The 22,477-nt window shown below is 40.2% G+C and overlaps 2 protein-coding genes and 1 long non-coding RNA gene across 14 annotated transcripts in view; 2 read left to right on the top strand and 1 right to left on the bottom strand.

Moving 5' to 3' along the window:
• Positions 1 to 18: 18 nt before the first annotated feature.
• Gint3 (GDI interacting protein 3) lies at positions 19 to 5,119 on the top strand. 3 transcript variants are annotated; one of them, XR_011176262.1, is made up of 7 exons: positions 19 to 156; positions 2,588 to 2,796; positions 2,973 to 3,125; positions 3,235 to 3,643; positions 3,731 to 4,026; positions 4,106 to 4,553; positions 4,928 to 5,119. XR_011176262.1 is itself a non-coding variant. In XM_046637437.2 (6 exons), the coding sequence occupies exons 2-6, from the start codon at positions 2,720 to 2,722 to the stop codon at positions 4,494 to 4,496; spliced, it is 1,326 nt and encodes a 441-aa protein (XP_046493393.1). In that variant the 5' UTR covers positions 19 to 156; positions 2,588 to 2,719; the 3' UTR covers positions 4,497 to 5,119. The 3 variants fall into 3 exon arrangements, 2 of the variants coding, with proteins under 2 accessions (XP_046493393.1, XP_046493394.1); XM_046637437.2 differs by having other exon boundaries at positions 4,106 to 5,119; XM_046637438.2 differs by lacking the exon at positions 19 to 156 and adding an exon at positions 1,421 to 1,859 and having other exon boundaries at positions 4,106 to 5,119.
• LOC124225038 (uncharacterized) lies at positions 355 to 2,591 on the bottom strand. Of its 2 annotated transcripts, none has more exons than XR_011176263.1 (2): positions 2,233 to 2,591; positions 355 to 2,112 (listed from the first exon to the last, which is right to left on the bottom strand). It is a non-coding gene; the product is annotated as an uncharacterized lncRNA (long non-coding RNA). The 2 variants fall into 2 exon arrangements; XR_011176264.1 differs by having other exon boundaries at positions 355 to 2,109.
• A 736-nt stretch (positions 5,120 to 5,855) lies between the features above and the next one.
• Positions 5,856 to 22,477, top strand: part of LOC124225034 (membralin) — an 80,007-nt gene continuing 63,385 nt past the window's right edge. For 2 of the 9 annotated variants that reach the window (XM_046637433.2, XM_069133017.1), the window contains exons 1-7: positions 5,857 to 6,047; positions 7,111 to 7,795; positions 8,691 to 8,926; positions 9,070 to 9,304; positions 9,516 to 9,669; positions 12,107 to 12,350; positions 13,209 to 13,299. In XM_046637433.2, the coding sequence (XP_046493389.1) occupies positions 7,409 to 7,795; positions 8,691 to 8,926; positions 9,070 to 9,304; positions 9,516 to 9,669; positions 12,107 to 12,350; positions 13,209 to 13,299 (1,347 nt within the window). In that variant the 5' untranslated portion in view covers positions 5,857 to 6,047; positions 7,111 to 7,408. Of the gene's footprint in view, positions 6,048 to 6,112; positions 6,181 to 6,375; positions 6,480 to 6,903; positions 7,058 to 7,079; positions 7,796 to 8,690; positions 8,927 to 9,069; positions 9,305 to 9,515; positions 9,670 to 12,106; positions 12,351 to 13,208; positions 13,300 to 22,477 lie in introns of those variants that run through there. The other 7 variants (XM_069133019.1, XM_046637431.2, XM_069133018.1 and 4 more) reach the window with 7 other exon arrangements.

The following is a 22,477-nucleotide window of genomic DNA, read 5'->3' as shown; positions in this document are numbered from 1 at the left end:
GATATCCGATCGGTTCATGAAACCAGGTCAGCCAGGAAAAACAGATTTGACAGATTTGGTCACGTTTTCTTTTCACCTTTTCTCTTCTCACGCGTATATGCATACTTGCGTACTGGCAGACTCGTGGCATTGCGTCACAGCAGGAATCAACTAAACGTAACTATCATCTATATCATATTGAAGTTAGCAACGTTATCGTGACGATTCATGCCGAGGGAAAACCGTCATTTCACGATTTTTGAAGTTTCGGAAATTCATTAAACGGTAATAAAACAAAACATTCATTTTTCGAAATCTCAGTTTGATTATAATCAGTGTTGTAAAGTTACGAAAATAGGCATTTTTTCCCCAACGTTTCGTCACGATAACGTTGCTAACTTCAACCTCGTTGATCCACGCATTACGAATTGCAGTAGTCTGGTCAGACTGGTTCCCTGCACCTGCGTTCAGGTATATCTGTTGTGTCTTAAGTAACCTCGCAGGTAACGGTCGCCGATGCTTTTACACTTAGTTTCACATTTTAATTAATGTGCGCCGTGATCAATCATCCAGTGTCATAAGTCTGGATTTGTGTTGTATATAGAGGGCATTCCATTTTTTAATTTAAAAACAAGCTCGGTCACGCTGCAACGTATTTATGCTGAAATTTGCGAACTTCAGCGTGTTCATATTGCCGTTCAATTTTATCCTTTCGAGTAGGCACACTAAATCAATTTTCTTTTCACCGAAGAACTTGGCAGAGTGAAAAAAATATCTGGAACAAAATCGTTTTCGAATACTTTAGTTATAAAGCACGTCAATCAAATGCAAATTGTAATTGTCACGGAAGGTAAGATAAGTATACCCTCCTAACAAGACCAGAATCGTTTCGGTCGTTTCATTTCGGGATCATCTTACGAATTACATTTATGCACTGCATTTACGCAATGCTACCAGACGCTTGCACTGTATGCAAGATGTGACCTTCACCTCTACATATGTACGTATTTGTTGTTGCTATAATGTATAACAATACAACGTGCATAGCGTTATTTGATCATACGTGTGGATTACAGCTACTTATTCAGGTTTTACTTCAAGACGAGGAAGCGAAACGATTGTACCTAACATTGTCTACCTCACAAACATATTATCTCTGAAAACCTACTCACTCGACAAATGTTATTTTTCATACTAAATTTGGTTTCATAGAATACCACAAAATTGATAGCGATAGTGCAGGACACGTATGACGAGTTAACAGTCATTCACTGCACTGGTGTAGGTAATATACATGTGGCAGGGAAAGTTCTGTGCATGCATTTTCTCCATTATTTGAAGTTGTGAGAATATAGTATTATTTATGTTGTAAACTAGTTATGGGAATATAATACACTAATTACTGTCCTGTATAAGTCTTGATCTGAATATTTTCACATGAAAAACGGTTTGAGTAGAATGTTTGTTTTGTACTTTTGCACATTCTTATCTTGAGCTTCCTTGTCTTCTGTGCGTCACAATTATACAGACGATGCACTGATAATGGTGCACGATAAAATGGAAAGCAGTAATCTTTAAGCATTCATCCTAATTAATGACTGCAGAATTCATCGATTGTTTGGACGACGTACGGGGTTGAGCTTCGCGGAAAACTTTCCGTTATAGTCGTACTCTTGGGTGTACATTGCACTGTATATATTATAACGACCTTGAAATTCTTAACATATCTGTGTGAAAAAATCGATTTCTTTTCTCGTCTAACTTTCGTTCCCCACTTGGAATGATAATTTTGTAAAGATAACAATGTTCATAATAATGAAAATGATCATCCATCTGTTTTAATGAATGCGACACATCTTGTAAACGACTGGAAATTCAACGTGAGTAAAAATAGAGGAAAGGATATTTTAGGTATTTAAAGAGTAATCAATTGCGGCAGTAATTGAATCAGTAGAGGGCCCATACAATGTATGTACATGCGCGTAGTAGGACTTATGGATTCTAAAGCAGCGGTCAACGGTAATATAGGCGTATATCTGTCATGCTTGGACATAATTCAAAACAGTAGGTTAAACGTAACGGCCAGCGGTAGCTTACAATGTCCCCAAACTCATTGTATCATCACGGTCTCTACTGAAACAGAAAAGTTTTTATGAAGAAATATTTCATATAATTTAAATACGTTCAGCATTCGTGAAGACAACTTTTGTAAAGAGTCATAAAAATTGTAGCAATTCAAATTAGACATAGTACCAGATCCAAGTATGAAAAACATTTCCAAATTTGGTGTATTTTCCTGTAGATCATATTATCTGCTTCTGTTTCACGGGTGGCATAAAGTTCTCGACTAACGACAAGTATAGTATGTAATTATACACCCACAGAAATGATGCAGTTAAGACTGTGTAGCCATGTGTCTAGAGATTCCGAAAACTCTTGACGCCATCCTCGCAGATCCAGGTGTATATTTGACCCATTTTAAATTCGTACACTGCTTTTTGTTATCGCATGTATTAATACACAGCTGACTATATGGTATGTGTACTCATAGATTACTTTTCACCTTATTGGTAGTTGGAGTGTGTTAATGAAAATTTGTAACTTTCAGCGACTTCTGCTGCCGTTGAGGAACTGAAGAAGAGCGTCTCCCGATTGAAGTTACCCAAGGAGCATTCCCCGCGGGTTTAGAAAATCATTCACCAGCTAACTCTTTATCGAGTGCCAACCGAAAACAACTAACATGGCGGACAAGATCAAAGCATTTTTCCAGAAAAAGAAATCCGATGCCAAATTTAAGATGGCTGGAAAGGGGTACAAGTTAGTATTAAACGTGTGATACGTATTCACTGTTGCAAAAATTAGTCAGAGAGCTGTCAGTCACTCCGAAATTTTTTTTTTTTTTCTATTCGACAGGCATTTAAGCGTTTTGAAGTTTTTGAACTGCACAACTACAAAGAAAACTAAGATTATATTCTTCTTTTCCGTGTTTGCAGATTAACCGAATCGACGAGTTCATCAAAATCGAACTCTAACGAAACAGTGAAGCCAGTGACGCGGGCGGAACCAACCACAGAAGCTAAAATTGCAGGACAAGCTGCCCTGGCGAGGCTCGAGTCGAAGAGGCCAGACCCGACAAAGTTCAACACGTAAGTTCGGCCAGGGATTTCGATTTCGTTCCTAGTATACCTACATGATCATTAATCACGATGGATGAACAGTTTACCAAAATTTTGCTCACTTGTTGCTTATTCGCAGATCGTACGCGGCTATCCAGGCACAAGTCAAACGAGAACTGGAGGCGGAGAGAAAAGCGGCGAGTAATGAGGCAAAGGAAATCGCGCTGCCAAAGGAGCAGAAAATCCCACAGGAGGTCGAGGCAAACCCGCTGCTCGCTGTACGCGGGGTTTATTTTCGCTGTCCGATTATTTCTGACGAAATATTAACCAGGGACGAGTGGAAGAGCAAGATTCGACAGTTCCTTTACGAGCAGCTCAATTACGAGGAGCCCGGACTCACCGCCTGCCTCATCATTCATAGTTGTAATGCCGGGAAAGAAAAGGTTGAACAGTGTGTCGAAACCATGTGCAAGTACCTTGAAAATATCATCAATAATCCGGGGGAGGAGAAATACTGGAAAATACGAATGTCCAATCGGGTATTTCAGGTGTGTAGAAGGGTTGGAATAACAATGTAAGATACCCGAATCGAATGATTTCTTCGTGAATTTAAGCGATACCTGTTCAATGTGTAGGACAAAGTGAAGCCCGTCGAGGGTGCCTTGCAGCTGTTTAAAGCCGCTGGGTTTGAGATGGTCAAACTAGCGCATCAGGAACAGGAAGAGGACTTCCTGGTTTGGAATCCGGAAAAATCTTCGATCGAGCAAGTCGGTATACTGGTTGATGCTCTGAGGACGGCAGAGCCCGTTCGAATTGAGTTGGACAGAAACTTACAAGTCTTACTGCCGAGTCAGGCAGCGAAAAGAAACGAATTACCTCCAATTTTCTTCACCATATCGCCGGAGGAGATTAAGAAGGAGCATCAGCTCAGGTGCGCCACTATTTTTCTTATTTTGGCTTGAAAATATAGCAGTTGACACGTATTGGCAAAAATTTATTTCATAGCACAGGTCTGAAGCGGTAGCAAAGAGTCAAATTCTCCGTACGAAGGCGATGCGGGAAAAAGAGGAATTGCGAGAAATGAAGAAATACCGTTACGCCTTGATACGGGTGCGTTTCCCGGACGGGGTAATGCTTCAAGGCACCTTCGCGGTTTACGAAAGGGTCGAGAACGTCGTAGAATTTGTCAGAGAGAATTTGATCAGCGACGAGATACCGTTCGTTTTAACAACGCCGACGGGTCATCGTCTCGGGAATGAAGACTATGAAAAGACCTTGGTTGACAACAGACTGGTCCCCGCATCAATACTGAATTTCAGCTGGGATACGGAGATTTTAGATACCAAGGGACCCACCGAATATCTCAAAGAAGAAATTATCTGCCTGATACAGTCCACGTAAGCCTCCTCACCCTAGTCGAGCTATGATTTTATCGTCATCACCTTCCACTCGACAATGGTAAGCACGGACACTCTAGTTTCACACGAAGCGAAGTTTGGAGTCTTTGTTATTGTTCAAGCTATAGAAAAATCAAATTCCAACACATTGGTAGAAAACGATGCAACAAATTAGCAAAATTTTCGATTTTGAATGAGTTAATGGGTGACCATTGTGCTCACGGTGCTGATTGATTGTAGACATCGTCGCGTTCCGCCGTCTCACACACGGTTTGGTTCTGTTTTTGATATTCTACAAGACGATGAAACTGAAATCAATACGCAAGGGAAAAAAGAAACTAGAAACTGAATAGATCAATTAAAGACGGAGACAATATTTTCTGCTGTCTGACGTCGAATTATGACATGCTTACGTCTTATTATACCTTTTAATAGAAATGTCCCCCCTAATAATGCGAATAACGGGATGTTTTGCTGAATGATTGCCAGGGGTAAATGCAACACTATGGACATACAGGTATTGTACACTATTGATAGCAAAATATTCTCTTTGTAATTGAATCCATACTTGTTAAAAAAGGAAAAAAAAAGAAAGACGATTGGAATAAATATCATGTTTTATTTTCATTTCTGTACTATGTGCTCATCATTTTTTCTTGTACACTTTGTCTCCTACCCAGTTCGGTCAATCGTGTAGAACCAGAGAATTTAGACAGGCTAAAATTTCTTGAGCGTCATTCAAAAGAGTGGTAATTCAATTAGACTACAGTTTAATGTAAGCTGGGATCAAAAATATGAAACATCAAGGAATACTCTTGTTACAAATGGTCTAGATTTATACACCGCTTTTCTTCAACCCATCATTAGACTGCCCACGATATCAACTCGTTGTAAGAACGGCGTAGAAAAGAATTTTATTCAACTTTTTCCACTGATGGGTCTGCATGAATACGAAGTGGGCCAATGTCAAATTCTATTCCACATGTTCGATACCATATCGAGGCACCTTGAAATCATAATCAGCGCGTAAGTCCGCCTTGTCACAGGCAACCACCTCAGACTCAAGGAATAGGTAGCGTCCTCGGTGGGAATTAACGAAACTGTTTCGTCGCAGACCAAAGCAGGCTGGTCAGCCACCGGTATTAGTGATAAATTTCAATTGGTGGATGAGAAGAACCCATGAATCGACAACCGTAATCACGATTAGCCAACGGCAAAGTCCGCTTCGATAGAAGTACGTCGCGTCGACGACTTGTCAGAGAGAAAGTAAAATTCTAAAAAGAAGCACCAAAACCACGGGGACTTTTTATCGTGCGATGAAAGGCGGTTGGCAAGGCTGCTGAGAACCGTCTGCGTCGTGTGTCAAAACATATGACGATAAGGCGAGGATTTTGACGAACCTAGAAATTTGTAACAAAAATTTGTACAAACGTCGGCATAGCGGGCAATAAAAACCGACGACATCGAAGGGTCGAAACAGCGAGTTCGTCGAGGGTGCGGCGGACCTCGTCGAGCGAAAATACCTGGCTGGCATAGGGCTGAAAGGTGCGCGGAGGTACGTAGCCTGACTTGACTCAGTTTTCTCGTGTATCTGACGTGTGTGGAGGTAGGTAGATAGGTAGGTGGACAGGTAGATTCATAGGCATCACTTCTCGTCGCACGCTTATCGGAACACACCATTATTGCACGTAAATATTTGTATTTGTAATTTTCCCCCGTTCTTGTCTCACAACCGAGAACTTGTTTGCGCACTTCCTCCGTCTTGGCAAACGACTCGAATTGTCTTCGTTGTACGAAAAGCTGGGAAGACTCGCCGCATGCTGCAGGCAGGTCCGTCCGTGTGACTGGTTCGCTCCGTAGTCCAGGCCGCACGGATCCGTGGTTGACAGTTCGATAGCTGCATGATTAGCGGTATTGAAAATAGCAGAGTCACCCGTGGTCGATGGATGACGATTATTCCGTTGCGATAATTACGTAACTAAGAAACGTACGTTGGTCTTCACTTAGCTATTCAGTGTATCAGCGGCGGCGGGGCTGTCCTATGGTTTTCGTAGGACACCAGCAGCACCAGCTGCACCAGTCTGTTGCTCTTCCGCGTTTCTAAATATTTCATATTACATACCGTTCGTTCGATACTGGAATGCATTGCCGCGGTGTCGTCTAGATGCTTCATCCTCGACTCTATACACCTTCTCGCTCTTTCTCCGCGCTTATTTTTTTTCTCTTCGGTTTCCCATCACGATCAGTCAGTTCTTTTATTGCCTGTTTTCTTTTACAAATACTTTGAAAATTATATCGAAATACGATAACACGTTCTCTCGGGAAAGTGTTAGCACTGCAGTTATGTGTACGCGTGTGCGTGCGTTTTGTATCCGTATTTAATACTGCGCTGTCATTGCCACGTGATCGCCGCGATGTGACGAATGGTTTTTTTTATTACATTTTTTAAATATTTGTTTCATTAAAATACCACATTGAAGAATTGAATATTAATCCATTGGCAATCCGAGGAGTTGTGATGTACCTACCGACGATTAACAATGGCCATAATTGTTAAACGATAAGGTGAATATATGATTTACTTTAGGGAAACATTTCTTTCCCAAACATTGTTTCAGGAGCATCTCGCCGGCGGTGTCCGGAGCTTCGCTCCCTACCCCGGGTCGTCGGAAATGTTATACCGGACGAAAAAGCGTGCGGGAAACAAGTCAACCCGGTCCTATACGATGATTGGTTGTCGGCTTTGAAAATAATTTTAAAAACGCGACAAAAGACGGGGCCCGAGACGACGACGACGACGACACACTGACAATTATTTTACGCAGCGAAAGAATAATAAGAATATCGATAATAATAGAGATAAAAGAAACGATAAGATAAGAGGGTAATAATTACCGAATCGTTTAATATTGCAAAATGTCAGAAATCGACGCAGCACCGCCACCGGAAGTACCGGACAACCCTGAGAGCCGGGTAACTGTTACTCCTTCGACATCATCATCGTCATCATCACCCTCGTCGATAGCTTCGACGGCACCGACACCACCGCCCCTGCCACCTGTTCCACCAGTTAATACCGTCAACGGCATAGTCGGGGCGGATAATAATCACGGACTTGCAGCGGCCATTGGGCCCTTGAATAATAACAATATGAACAGGGCGAGGAACAACAATAATCAAAATCCACTATTCAATGTTCGGGACAGGCTATTTCATGCCCTCTTCATCAAGGCCGCCCTTGCCTACGCCAGAGCCTTCCCCAGACCTATTCGACGATTTATTGAATTTATCGTATTGCTCAAGGTAACTCTCATTATATTAGTACGACATTAACCATTCTATTTCTTTATATAATTTACATGTTTCGAAATTTTTCTTCAACTTCCGAAACTTGCCTTCCGTCTTCTAATGTGGAAATATCTCCATGCCAGTTTCTGAGACATTGTTATTATTATTATTATTTTTAGAGAATATTCCGTAGAAGATGTCCGAATTTGCGTGTACTAAAATGAAAAAACCCACAGCCAAGAGTTTGAACGCACATTTTAATGTTTGCATTCTTCCACTCCGTCGATTTACACATATCTACCAAGAGCAGGTGCAGAGCGCGGTTATACTTATTGGATTGATCTATACGCAGCAGTGATGGCGGTCAAGGGTTTATTCAAAGATGTCTATAAGGGCATCGTTCAAGTAGAATTTCTTAGAACAGAGAAAGTATTTACGAGTAATTCAAAGCACGCGTTAGTTCAGCAAAGGGTCGCGAGATCTCGGAGAAATTGGGCAAATAGCAGCGAACATAACGGAAATTAGAACCAGTACTCGCCGGATTTCTGCTTTGGATAATGTCGTGTGACGGAATTCCAGACGTGCGCAGTTTTTTTTAAATTACTTCATATCGGGTTAGCGGGGAAGAATGCGAATGAAGTTGTTCAAGCAGTAGCGGAGTTGTAATTATAAAACGTTGTAACGTGGTAACTGCAAATTTACGAAACCTTATTTAAAGTTTGTATTACTTCCCGCGATCTTCAAAAAGATATCGCGAAGATATTTCGAATTCAGTCGAATGCTTCCCCGAATACTTGCTGTTATCAAACGGAGTCCTCCGTTGTTAGGTACTTGTTACATCCCGGCGCTATCCCCCGTGCTTGCCTCCGAATGAATTGCAGTTTAAAATTGTTAATTTGTATCGTTTCAGGCAATAACGTCATTTTTCGTGCTGGCATACATCCACATAGTGTTTTCCCGAGCACCAACCAACTGTTTGGAACACATAAGAGACGACTGGCCTCGAGATGGTATTCTGAGAGTTGAGATCCTCAGAAATGGCGCTGAAGATTATACCATAGAAAAGAGTTACGCCAAGGAGGAGAAGTTGAGGCAGGAAAAAGTCGATGACCTCGCTAGCGTATTAGGAATTTTAGCTAGAGATGGGTAGGTCTTCTCCGATATATCTCGAATATATCTCACTGTTTAATTGCACAGCATATATTCAAAGAGAAGTAGCGAAAAAAAAATGCAAAATGAATAATAATCGCACGAAGGTTTTTATTCTGATTCCTCTAATATTTGAACAGATCATTTTTGAACATCGAACCTTCGACTGTCGAGGAAGACGCACAGGGAAATGCTGAGGCGGAAAGCGAAAACGTTGCTAAGAATTTCACGCAAACAGACGCCAACGTTGAAATTGGAAGTCTGTCTGTTACTGGCGATGTGCAAAGCCCGAATTTAAGTACAACGAACGCGACGATAAGTCCGCCATTATCAACGAAGCTGTGGGATGGTCCAAGTAATGCGGAACCGCTCGAGGTAATGCGATCAGAATTGAAAACGTAGAATAGGAGAGCAATTTTATTTGATTATGTTTTCAAGTTTCCTGGCATTCCCTAACTAACCGTGTCACACGCTTGATAGCTTTAGAAACATCAAGTTCGTATTTTAAGGTTCTGTTGTATTGAGCAGCCTGGGAAAGATGTATTTTTCAAGTCCCCTTGGTTGAAGTAGGGAATTAAATTTTCAGACAGGCTCCGAAGTGGTGGACGAAACGACAATACCGCCTACGAACTCTTACGAAAATGTTACCGAAGATCAATCGAACGATGAAACGAATGGCGATCACATCATTCAGCCATTGAAAGGACAGGTTTCTGAAGTGGAGAAGATAGTCAGAGCAGGTAACTTAAGATATTTTTTATTATTGCGTTAACTTCGGCACATTGCATGTTACGATATGTATATGTATATCTATCAAGGTTGGATTTTGTAACGTTAACGTAACGCAATACTGGCAGAGATGTTTCCCAATTTCATAATTAATTTGTACAGGTAGCACTTATGAAAAGAGGATGCTTATGCTTAATTGCATCGCGAATTTATATTTTACATAATTTGACCCTGAATTCTCGAAGTAGGGAGTATGTCAAAAACTGACTCGTTAGGATAACGTTACAAACCTGCATCTTATAAATTTTTTTGTTATAATACATTGCATCGGCGCTATCGAGCATTGCGGCCAGGAAACCTCAGCAAAAGAAAGAACCGATAATACCGACATGCTAGTTGTGCACCTGGCATATTCTTCCTACGGAACCGAAAGTCATTAGTTTCAGATTTTTATAAATGCAATATAAAATAACTAGAATGGAACTACATACGGTGTCAGGTAGGGGGGGACGTGGAGCAGAGTACGCTTATATTATAAATCGGATAAGGTATGAATTTTATACAACGGAACGAAATTCGCACAGATTCTTACCACCTACCCCCAGGCAGGTTGGTAAGGTAGTCTATTATATCTATAAGTTGTTTCTATCACTTCGGTTACAACTCTTACCGGAGGTGAAAATAAGTATGCGGTAATTGTCGCGGAAGCTAGAAACGATATATTTGCTGTTCAAGGGGAAATTCTACTGGACATGTGTGAATGACCGCCGAATATTCCACTTTCTTATTATAAAGTGTGTGGTGAATCAAATATTCGGTACTACGATTAATAGTCTATTCATGTACGGTGAATCCTAAATAAAAAGATTCTCTGCAATCAAAATCAAAGCATCCGAAGAAAGTTTTCGACACATCTTCTACGTATACATTTTTGTCGTAGAGGATTTCTTTTTGCAGTAATTTCTAGTATACCGAGAACAACAAATAGTGGTACCGAATTTTGGATTCATCATTTTCTGTCACTGAAATCGATTCTGTGATAATTCTTCACCCAATTTCGGTAGCAATTTCCCATAAATATAGCGCTGGGAAATCTGAGTAGAATAATCATGGAAATGTAATAAAATAAAGTGAATTCACTTACATGGCATAGGCTGGAAACCCAAAATCGCGCGAAGACAGAACGATGATAACGCGTCAGATATACGAAGCGAAAAGTAGAAATCTCACACAGCACGGAAGAGATTAAAACAATTGGAAAATTTTTAAGCGAAAACAAGGTTAAACAGTTAAATACGTTGGCACGCCGTGGTCGACAAACACATATGCTAAGTCACACGCACACACGGGATTCGGCAACGAGCCTTCAAAGTCCAGAAATGATGGAAGGTCAAACGGGAGCCCAATAAGGTTAAGAAAGTTTGCTGAGAATAAACTCTGTAACAACTGAGGAACGGCATTGGACGGATTTGATGGTCGCGACCTGTTGCTCAGTTACATGGAATCGTGAGGTTGAATATTCGTGGAACACAATAATTGACAAACTCTCGGGTAGCCGTGAGGAATTGAAAACTTGTTCACAACTCTTTTCGGTAACGCAAAGATAGCAAAAAGCTAAGGCATAAATAAATACACGTACGGCACAAACGGTTGCGGAACAATAATTCACAGACTTTGTGAATCCCCAACCATGATTCGTGGGGTTGAAGAAGCAAGGGCGTCAATGATTCCTGCGGCGCGGCACAGATGTCCTGGCAGGATTTCGTGGCGATCAGTAGTTTCATCCTATCTGTTACCATCGCTGTGGGATGGCGTTAGTCTCTCGGAAGGACGTAAAAGTTGAGCAATGCTGCTGCGAGTCCAGCCGGGGGATCACGGAACTCGTGAAACCGGCACCGATTTATTCCGGGGAGTCTCTTTTCACGTATCGGCCTTAGAATCGCAGTTCACGTTTCCGGCATATTGCTCCTCTAGGGTCGTTGGAAACTTTGTTCCCACTGACGTATAAGGTATGTGTATCAGTTATTGACACGTTTAGACTCAATTCCAAAGGTATAAAGTTACGCCACAAATTGTAAATTTATCGATGTCTAAAACCAATCGGTAGAGGGTCAGACAATAGAAATTTAATTTTTCGTCATTTTAGAATGAAGGATCAAACAGATACAAGAAAAAAAGGTCTATAATTGGGATAGGGTCAATAACTGGGACACTTACCTTAGCTACCTCGATATTTATTATTGCCTTCAGCTTTCGACGATCGATCTGTTTCGTTAATCCCACGAATGAAAAAAAGTGGAGACAACGGACAGTAATGCAGGTGCATGGCGCGTTGTTACAATGTATATCAGAAGAAATGAAATATTTTTAAATGGCGTGAAAATTGAATTAGAAAAATTGAACGCGCTTTCAACGCTTAATCCTATTTGATCATTAATTCGATCTCAGTTTTTCCAGAAGACGAATACATTGTCGAATACTCGCTGGAATATGGATTCCTGAGATTATCGCCAGCTGCACGACAGAGGCTTAACATTCCGGTGAAAATAGTCACCCTCGATCCTTCGAACGAGAAATGTTTTGGGGACGCCTTTTCCCGCCTTATTCTTGATGAATTCTTAGGATACGATGACTTGCTGATGGCCAGTATAAAGACTCTCGCTGAACACGAAGATAACAAGGGTTATTTGAGGTACGTTTCAGTATATTTAGGTATGAAGGTGCAAATATTGTTTCACTGATACTACGTGTCAAAGGTTTTTCATTTACCTTTTAAATTCCAGAAAATGGGAGGGTACGAATTATTTGCAAATTTAAATAACTTCAAACTTCTGTTCCTCATCTTTCGCTGATAATGCAGAGCGCTGTTTATGGAATCGCCAAGGCGCGCGTTTTTACCGACGAATCTCTTGATACAGTGAAATACTTTACAAGAATTTGAGTTCCGTTTAGAACTCTGTATATCATTTGACTTGTTTTCGCCTATCGCCTTCGGTGTTCATTCAATTGAAATTACAACGTTGTTTGTTCTTGCTGTCAATCTTCTTATCGACAATTCAAAAAACTTTATATGAAGAACCGGTCATTCAATATCGATTGACTGAATTCCACCTCTTCGCCGATAGTTTTGATAAACTTATCCGCAGCTGATACTTGGCTTTGGCGGTAATTAGTTTCGATTAGGTGCAACTCCTTAGTGGCGGGCGCGACTTTCAATTTCAGTCTCCTCGAGATGATGATACGCCACACGGAGATAGTAATTGAAAGGAACATTCACGTGCCAACAATTCAGAGCCTACGAATTAGTAGAAAAAGATATTTACCATGAAACAACACCTTTAGTCGTTAGTAAATAATCTGAAAAAGCTACTGTATTCATTACAATTAGATATACGAATTGCAGACCTTAAACTTTTCGTTTCTACAGAAAGAAACCACTTTGAGATTACTTTTTGAACTGTTTCAAACCGTAGTCTATGAAGTTCGAGCTCATGTTATATCACGAGGACTTTTCCCGAGTGTAACCTTACGTTTCAATTCCCAATTACAGAAACGTCGTGACTGGGGAACACTATCGATTCGTAAGCATGTGGATGGCTAGGACGTCTTATCTTGCCGCATTTTTCATCATGCTTGTGTTCGTAAGTATGCCAAAACCTCACATTGACGATTACTTTTTCCATTACTTTCTATCGTACGGCGTCTTCGGTGTCTTTAATTTTAGTACTGCGTGAATTTAGAAATCTTACACTGTAGGCAAACGGCTTGACAGACAGGATTTGCGCGTTATGTTGCGTTAGTAGCTAGGAGGAATCGTTGCACGACGCTGATTGTGACGAGGGGTAAAAGACGTGGGTTACGAGGCTCATGTTTCGAGACCTAGGGGATAAGTGCTTGTTAGCCGAAGCCTGCAGCACCTTTCGAAAACTCGGCTACATTCCCGCGAGTTTATCTCAGCTTTCGTCCTATATACAGGTAACGCCTTGTTTGAGAAATTCAAATCCGCGTTCACAACTGAGCGATCCTTAATTACAGAGTCATGTGTTTTAAGTGAAACTCATCTCGGAGCGCTTCTGGCATTTTATGCACCTTTCGATGCTCGGTTCCCCCATGGTTGCGGTTTTCTGCGATATCTTACTCTGCAATAGTGCGTCAATCATTTTCTTTGATCCTTTGTTATTTCGTTTTTAATTGATCGGTACATTTTTTTGCGGCCAATTGAATCGACACAATGTATTTTTTCCTGTTCAATGTTCTTAACGCCACAATCCAGAATTGTTTCTTTTCTCATAATTAGACTAGTGTTTTTCTGATCACATCATGAAAAAATTGAACGATATCACACACAAATTATGATAACTTTTATCGGAGAGATCACACCTAATAAACTGCAACTGCAATATACCGGAGACTGAGAATTCGTCGAATAAATAAACATGCAACCCAAGTAAACTTATGTAATCCCAAAGTCTCGTCTCTGGTAATTATTGGATCTGGTATTAAATATCATTCGGTGGGGGTTTCTCCCAGCGTTTCCACGCGCTTCGCCTCGACATTATTGCCATCCATGCCTGCCGCTCCTTTTCACCCTTGTAGTTAACTAAGTAGTTCCGATACGCACAAATATCCCGCGATCCCCGAATGTCTATAATGAATTATATTTTCCGTAATACACGTAAGTTAAAGTACTTACCGATAATTTCGGAATGTAAAAAACAAACAAGATAAGAACCCAGATACTTTTTACGCTCACATTCCATCTTTATGCTTTGTTTCGAAAAGAAACAAGTTGGACCAATTCAATATCGTTATAATTTTTTTTTGCCAATGTTTTTTACTTACGTTAGTCAGCGAGTACACAAGGGAGTACGGCGCGTACTCAGGTACCCTTGCCATTCCTCCGTTACGACGAAGAATATAGAATAAAAATATAAATCAAAGAAGAATCCAGAATTTCGTTCGTCGTTTCGTAGAATTTCATGCCTCAGGGGGGTTAATTGCGCGAGAGAAATGGCAGAATGATAGTAACCAAAGCTCCGCTATACCAGCGTTGCGGACTTTCTCTCGGCATCTGCGCGTTAAATCTGAGAAGGCGTAAAAACGAACGCGACACCCTCCGAGCGGCATAAGGGTAGACACCTCACCGAGCGCTCCTCTTTCATCCCCTCAAATATAATACAGAATCCGCAGTACTAGCCAACGCTTGCGGTGCTCTTATACAATCATCCATCGTGCATCCACCCGCCTGTAACGTACAACCGCGAAATCACGCGCTGCATCCTCGATCACCGTAGCCACGGAAATATTCGATCCACCCTAGACTTAGGGTATTTTCCCTGGGTGGTTAACGTTGAGGGGGCAGTGGCACCGGCTCGCCTATTTCAATATAATTTGATACGAAACGGCCGGGTTGAGGTCGTCGCCAGGAACACGAGGCTCCTAATAACGTTGATTTATACCGGGCGTCATCCTCCACTGCCAACCGAGCCGACGCGACGGGGTAGGTATCGGGAGAGCGAACTGGCTTCTGGTGGTTAGTTTGAATTGATTGCCATATCTTATTACGCGTGTGAAGCCGCGCCGGCACCTATGTTTTTCCCCCTGGACCCTTAATCCCCTCAATCCCCTCGCGACTAACCTCGGCGTGCAATTCTCGCTTTGACCCGTGCTCGATTTCGCACGGCTTTGCAGCTGATTCCACGTCTACGAATTTCTAGCTGTAAAAATAATTCCGTCAAGAAATAGGTACACTGTAAATCAGACTTGAGCCTCTTCGAAGATACAGAAACCCAAACAAGTTTAAATTGAAACATGATAAAAAAGCAATTTTACCGATTCATTATACGGAAAACCGGTAATTCTTTCGGTTGGATATGATGAATGAAACAAAACGCGTTTCTTGAAGTAGAAACCTTTGATCGTCTTAGCGATTTTGCTCGTTCTTCCAACAAAACTTTTGTACGCTGTACGTTATAGGGTGTGTCAAAAGAACAGAAAAAAAATAATTTCTTTATCAAACGCGCATCAAAGTTTCGATAGAGCATCTCTAATAGAATATCTCAGCCAAATATGAGCTCTTAATATCGATGTTTAAAGATGCATATTTAATATTTAGATATTCTATTTCAGATACTTTACCGAAATTTTCATGCGCGTTTGAAATTTTTTTTTTTTTTTTTCACTCGCGTACTCTACATCGAACCTACGTTCGGTAACGGAAATAGTTGTACACCCGTTTCCTCCGGCTCTGGAAGAGCAAGGACAAAGCTCTTGTCCGGTTCTTCTGTGATCTCCGGGAGCGTCGTGGTTATCGTCGATCGCGGCTCCTTTGGGATAAAACGGGGTAGCGAACCGCATGCCGGAAATGGCAGCTGAAATGGATTTGCTCTATACGAATCGCAGGGGCGTCTACGGGCGCCGAGGCATCGCCAGACAACCAATTGGATGATGCACGGGCCGACGGTCGAATTAGCACGCTTCTAATAGTTCCGCACATACGGGGTGTCCGATTCCAATGTCGCGATTCGTCCCTGCCACATTGTTGAAGGTTCGACCAATCTTCGAAGTCAGGGAAGTCGGCGAGTAGTTGAGCGATCATACGTACGAAATATTTCTACCCTCATCATTAATCATACCAATCGAATCGAGTAAAACCGGATTGAATTACGCCACATTTTTATCATGACTAGTGCAGGTAAACTTCGATCAAGTAAACAAGATTGTATAATTATTATTTAAGATTTCTGCCAAGTTCCACCGCATTCTTGCGGTTCTCAGAAGCGTTCAATTTGCATTTACGACTTGACGTCACTGAACATATTACTGGTGTAATTGTCTAATCGATAAGACAAAACAATTACTTATTTCACCGACAAGTTGTCACTAAGTGCATGTAATCTTTAATGACCATTTTGAGTAAGACGCTTGGAACTTGTAGAATATCTACATATGCATAAAAACGTTAACGAAGTCGAAGTGTCAGAAATGTTTGTAAAGTTTTTGGTTTAAAAAAAGAGGTTGCGGCGTGCGGTTTTGATGAGGCCTCGTTACTTGTCTGTTCGTATAATAAACAAAGTGCATGGGAATTAAAGTCGTTTCAATAGCCGTGCAGGCTATTCAGAAAGTGGTTTATGTATTGCCTGCTTCCGCCGAAAAGCTTTATTTTTGGCAGCTAAACCTTGTCGTTGAACCGGTTTTCTTTATGCGCCTTGATTAATAGCTGTGTCGTTTTGTGAAGTTCTACAATCAGCTTATTGTCTGTGGAATCTTGCATCTGCGATGCATTGTGTCAGGTTGGTATCCCTTCCAACCCCGTCAGGGTCGAGGTCGAGGTTTTATGTTTGCATAAACACAAATGATCGGCCAATAGTGGGGACATTCCTGTGCAGGTTTCGGTCGATTATTCGTATAAAGAATAAATGAGAAGAGGGAGAAATAAGAAAATACCCGAGGTAAAAGATCCGAAGAACAAAGAAGCAAGCGCAGAAGAAATTATAGGGAAATAATATTGTAACGTTAACTTCACTTTTCCCGAAATTCGTTAGTCCTAGAAAAGTATAATAACATTCTGTCACCTAATTACAAATATACAGCTTTGAATTTTCATTCCATACTTTACATGTAAAACATGTCCAACATGTAAACATTCGTCTACATACATTCTTACATCGGGTGCTCAAGAGACGAAAACTTTCTATTTACATGTAAAACCTTTGATACTTCCATCCTTCGATCAACGATTAGCTTAAATGTCCAAAATGCACATTGCAATGCATCTGAATTTATTTCCTGCACTATTGTCCTTTACTCAATACTATAAATACGAGAGACTTCGAACTTACAAGGAGAGTGTTAGACCTCTGGATCATTGGTTCAACTCAAACTTCTAGGGTCGTTCCCTTCGACTAAGCTACGAAGCCTGTGATGCGTAGTTTCGTCTCATAGGCCTCTCTTCACTCCGGGTAAAATTGATCATACAAGCAGTTCGCAGTCGAGTGAAATGCCATAGTAAATAGAATCATTCGCGTCTTTTTACCTCAAGTATCAAAAATCGTTGTCCTCCGTTGAAGTCTCGATCACGGGATCTTACAGAAGAAAGTGAAACCTATAAATTATTATTTCAGAGTAACAATGAAGCAATAAACTGCGAATTTTGCGAAGTTTCAAATAGACCGAAGGAAAGCCCAGTAGATGGAACTACGCATCAGAAGTTCCAAATTTTCGATCAGAGAAAAACACCCCCAGACACTTTCCTTGTAAGCTCCAAGTAAGCGCAGATCGATTCGGTAACAGTTATTTCGACAACGTGGTTAAACTTGCGGCGAAAATTCTCCACCTCTAATTTCCCTGTTTCGCCCCATTCCACTAGCCCGTCGCTCGTGTCGGGCCACGTGAGTGAAACGTGAGCAACATCCAGCTACCGTCTCTACGTCACGTGTATCGGACTGTCGCTCCTACCATTCACCCCTTGCTTTCTCACCCTCCCGTCAACTTCGCCCTGGTTCACCGCGAGCGAAACAGGCTGGAGGGATACTCGTTAATTTTCCTGTATAACAGATTTCATTCTGCGGTCGCATCTTTGGATCATGTGTATTATTATATATCGATGAAACGAATTTTGCCACTTTCACCGGAGACTCCTGGCATGTATATTTGCTTGAATTTGCAAATTCTGAGAAAATGAATTGGGTACTTACACTTCTTCATGGGGGGGCTTTGCATTGAGGGAAACTATTCAGGTTTTACCAAATTTTGCAACCATCCACATTGACTTTCAACCTTTTCATGAATACATTTTTCCTTAGATGTGAATCATTTGAAATTTTGCATACGTGGGCTCTTGGGGTCGCTGATTACGAATCTGAACTCGAAATTCAAAGATTCGAAATGGCGGATCCAATATGGCGGACAAACAAAACAAGAGAAATTGTGAAAAATTTCTGGGCAATATTTTGGCGTGTAGTAATCTTGTGTAGAAATTGGCATTTGGATATTCATGGCGGATTAGCAGAAAATTCTTTTTTTCGTGGAAAAGTACGAATTTCGACCATTTGTTTGGATGTGCTATTTTTGCAATCATTGAATAAGTAAATTTAACATTTTTTATTAGATTCGGAAATATTTCCGGGACCGTGTGAAATCAGGACTTGGCAGTTGTTACTAAAAAAGTAGTTTAACAAATAAAAACCTGCAAAAAAAAAGGTGTGACGCTGAGCATCCCAACATGAATTAAAGGGTTAACACACTCCTTTCTGCCTAGTAAATAAAACGTTCAGCTCATTTCCCAGTCATATTGAGACCTTGAAACTAGGAGCCGCTTCTGATACATTCATCCTTTATTTCAAAACATTAGTCATTTTTCGGGTGATTGTGACCAAGTTTTGGGTTCAGAGATCAGCTCGGGAGGTTTAACACTGCTGAATGTGAACTCCCAGTTGCGGTATTTAATATGGCCACGACTATATTAAAAATAACATGAAAAATGTAGATTGCGCGAAGCGCAACGTGGATGAGAATCTCTTACTCTTACTCCGATTTTCAGTTCTTCACCAAAAAAAAGTATAACTGTTATAACCCGCAGGAGGAAAAAAGTCGCAGAGCAATGAAATCCAAACAAAAAAGGAGAAGAGAAGAAAGCAGTAATAAAAAATGAAAAAATAGTATGAATCGAGAGAAAAGAGGGATACTGGGAGAATAAACGTTCAATGCACCGATCGATCACGCATACAGAGAATAAAAAGTCAGGTAGTTATATATACGGGGAAATCGCGTGGGTGCAGAGGGAAAAGGGTTAGTCTTGGCGAAGTTGCCGGTTTAGGTAGATGAAAGCGGTGACCATCCATCAGCGAGAATTCATAATTCATAAGGCTAATCGATCTTGCCGAGAAGCACCCTCGTTTTCATTCGCGATTCTTACGCCCGGCCGCAGACACGCTTCAACCCCCCTCCCATTTCAAATGGGAACGGCTGGAATTTCGGTCTAGGTGAAGTCAACTATGACGGTGTAGGACTTTCATTTTTTCTCCTCGATTATTTTCATTCGGTTATTTTGACGCGATAAAGATTTCATTGCGGAATGAAAATTTTGTATTCATCCTCGATTTTGGCAGCGTTAACTGGACAAACCTGTCCTCTGTTGTTATTCAATTGTAAATCACAAACTCAGGTGTCCATGTACAGCAACCACAAGAAAGTGGGATGCTTCATAGAGATGCGATGGTAACAAGGTGAATCACCTCCCCCCCCCGTAAATTCAAAACCAAATTTCGTTTGACGGATATTCTGAACTGTTCATCTCACGCAGAGTTGTAACTTTGTTATCGACCAAATCACGCGAAATAACTTGTTAATAAAAATGAAACGATTATTAAAAATTTTGCACGAAATTACGATACTTTGAAATCTGCTTGATATCGAGGACATTATACTTGATACATCAGGTAATGATTACATCGAGTTTTCGCAGTCGATTATTTTCCCAAAGCACCCTGAAATTAATGAAATTTTAACATAAAATTTTCACTTTTCAAATGATTTACCAGGATTGCTATTGTATCTGAGAAAAATCCTGAACATCTTGAGCTTATATCAATAATAATTTCTTGAAGCAATCAAAGTCTTCGATGTTCGTTGTGGTGAATTCGGGGGGTTGAAAACACGATACTGGTGGCGAAAGTAGGGAAATTATTTCGAATGCCTGCACCCAGTAGACTTCTAGGCTTGGAATTCTAAGAGTGTTCCGATTGAAAATTCTATCTTGTATTGATAACGGCACTGAATTAATCATATTACCTGCGACGTACATCGTTACACGTATTCTCGTATTCGAATTGCATTGCTTTTCCGTTTAAATTCTCCAAATGCGTCAACTATACCTACACTACTGAAAATGTTCGAAATTTTCCACATATTTACTACGCAAAAGTAAAAATTTGGTGTTTGCAAGTGAATTACTTAGCATTTTCATTAAATTTGAAATCGGTTTTAAAATTTTTTCTTGCTTAGAAAAACGTAAAAGCATATTTTGAATATATTAAATTGTTGTGGAAAATTTGTTACATTTGTAAATTTACTATAATTTTACCATACGGCATTTGAAATTGACTAAACATACTGCTAAAATTACCATACACATGTACAAAGAAATTCGATTAGAGCCTGTTAAAATGAAAAATATATTGTGGCAAAAGATATAAATGTACATCTCTATTAATTTTGCTCTGCAATTAGTCTGATTTCGAATTTCCTAAAACTGAATTCTAAAATGTTGACCGTACTGTATTTGAAAAGTTTCTCAACAGTTTTTGGAAATTACGTCATTTTCTTCCGAAATCCCTAACAATATCACATTTGCGCATTGCCCAAAAAATGACCATGTATATTTTGGAAGTAGTAATCGAATTTTAAATTTGTGACTATTACACCGTAAATTTACCGACACGTTCTGAAAATTGACTGAATTTAGCTAGTGGGTTCGTAAAATCATTAAAAATTGTATCGTAAGTAGGAATTTTGCAAATATCTTCCCCATAAGCTATCATTGACCCGGGTATGAAACAAATAATTTGGTAATTCTTCTATTCGATCCTAAACGGCGTTTTTGTCTAGTACCAGTTACTGAGAAGTTGTTAAAATGATGTCTGAAACTCAATGAAATCAATTATCGAACCGTTTTTATCGACTTTATTCAATTCACAGTTTTAGTGTATACATTTACCATAAAGTTACTAAACTCGTATAGTAAATTTAACAAACTGTAATTCAAAATCAATATATTCAATTCTCAGATTATAAATCAAACAATGATATCCAGGTTTACAATATTTGTATCACCAATGTGTTTCGTAATTTCACTAAATTAAATAGTGCTATTAATTACTGATCGCATAATTTTCACCTAAAATTGTAAAATATTTTGAATGAAACCATGACTGGTCAAAAGAAAAAAAAAATTCTGCCATCAAGAATGTGTCTTGAAATTTACGAAATTTTGTTTTCAAATGCACGGTTTTAAAAAAATACGAAATAATCGATTGATCGATAAATTTTTACCGATTCAATCGAGTCGTGTTCAATTATTTTTTTGGACTCGATTAATCGATGCGTCGATTATTTTTAGCTTACTGGCCATTGGAGTCCCGAGCAGCCTGGCAAATCTGAAAATGTAGAATGTTTGTCAAGGCATCTGTGTTTTTTTCGGGACATAAAATCAGAAAAGAATTTCGCGTCGTTGAATTACATATCGTTTCATAAATTTTTCTGATTTCCAGTTTTCTTACTTTTATAAACGCTAGTGAGGTGAGAGGCAGAGAGGGTGTTTCAGGAATAATTAAAACCAAGGTCTTCAGATCTGCAAGCTGATTGTGAGAAGGCTGCTCGTTGCGAATAATAGATTTACTTCTTTCAAGGGGATGCAGGTGCGGATTCAAGCGGCGTTATTCACCGCTCGATTCTATTATTCGCTGCGCTCGATCCGTTAACGCGTGCATTGCAATTCCCAATATGCGATTTGCAATTTGCCGGCTACAATTTGTCTCTAAAGCTCACGCTTGTCCTTTTACTAGAATTATCGAACGGGTTTCGCGCTCACTTCTCTTATATTTTATGTACCTACACGTACGCGTTTATATGTACCTATAAGGATATTTTTATACGTGCAAATTGTACCTGCATACACTCTAGGTGCAGTCACACCTGTAACGTATATTATGACGCTTTACACATATGTATATGGTGCGTTCCAGGTCAAATTAGCAGCCCATGTACCTCATACTCTTCGATTTCAATCATTTTTTAGCATGATGTTCATATCGTCCCAAA

The sequence above is a fragment of the Neodiprion pinetum genome, chromosome 1, assembly GCF_021155775.2.
Source record: "Neodiprion pinetum isolate iyNeoPine1 chromosome 1, iyNeoPine1.2, whole genome shotgun sequence".
NCBI classification, from domain to species: domain Eukaryota; kingdom Metazoa; phylum Arthropoda; class Insecta; order Hymenoptera; family Diprionidae; genus Neodiprion; species Neodiprion pinetum.
Note: the sequence above shows the minus strand (reverse complement) of the source record. Positions and strands in the feature narration are given on the sequence as shown.

Excerpts from the sequence above, each read along its gene's own strand:
- Gint3 (XM_046637437.2), top strand. The coding sequence starts at position 2,720 with ATGGCGGACAAGATCAAAGCATTTTTCCAGAAAAAGAAATCCGATGCC. Across the intron at positions 2,797-2,972 it reads ATGGCTGGAAAGGGGTACAA|ATTAACCGAATCGACGAGTT; the intron begins GTTAGTATTAAA and ends CCGTGTTTGCAG. Across the intron at positions 4,027-4,105 it reads AAGAAGGAGCATCAGCTCAG|GTCTGAAGCGGTAGCAAAGA; the intron begins GTGCGCCACTAT and ends TTCATAGCACAG.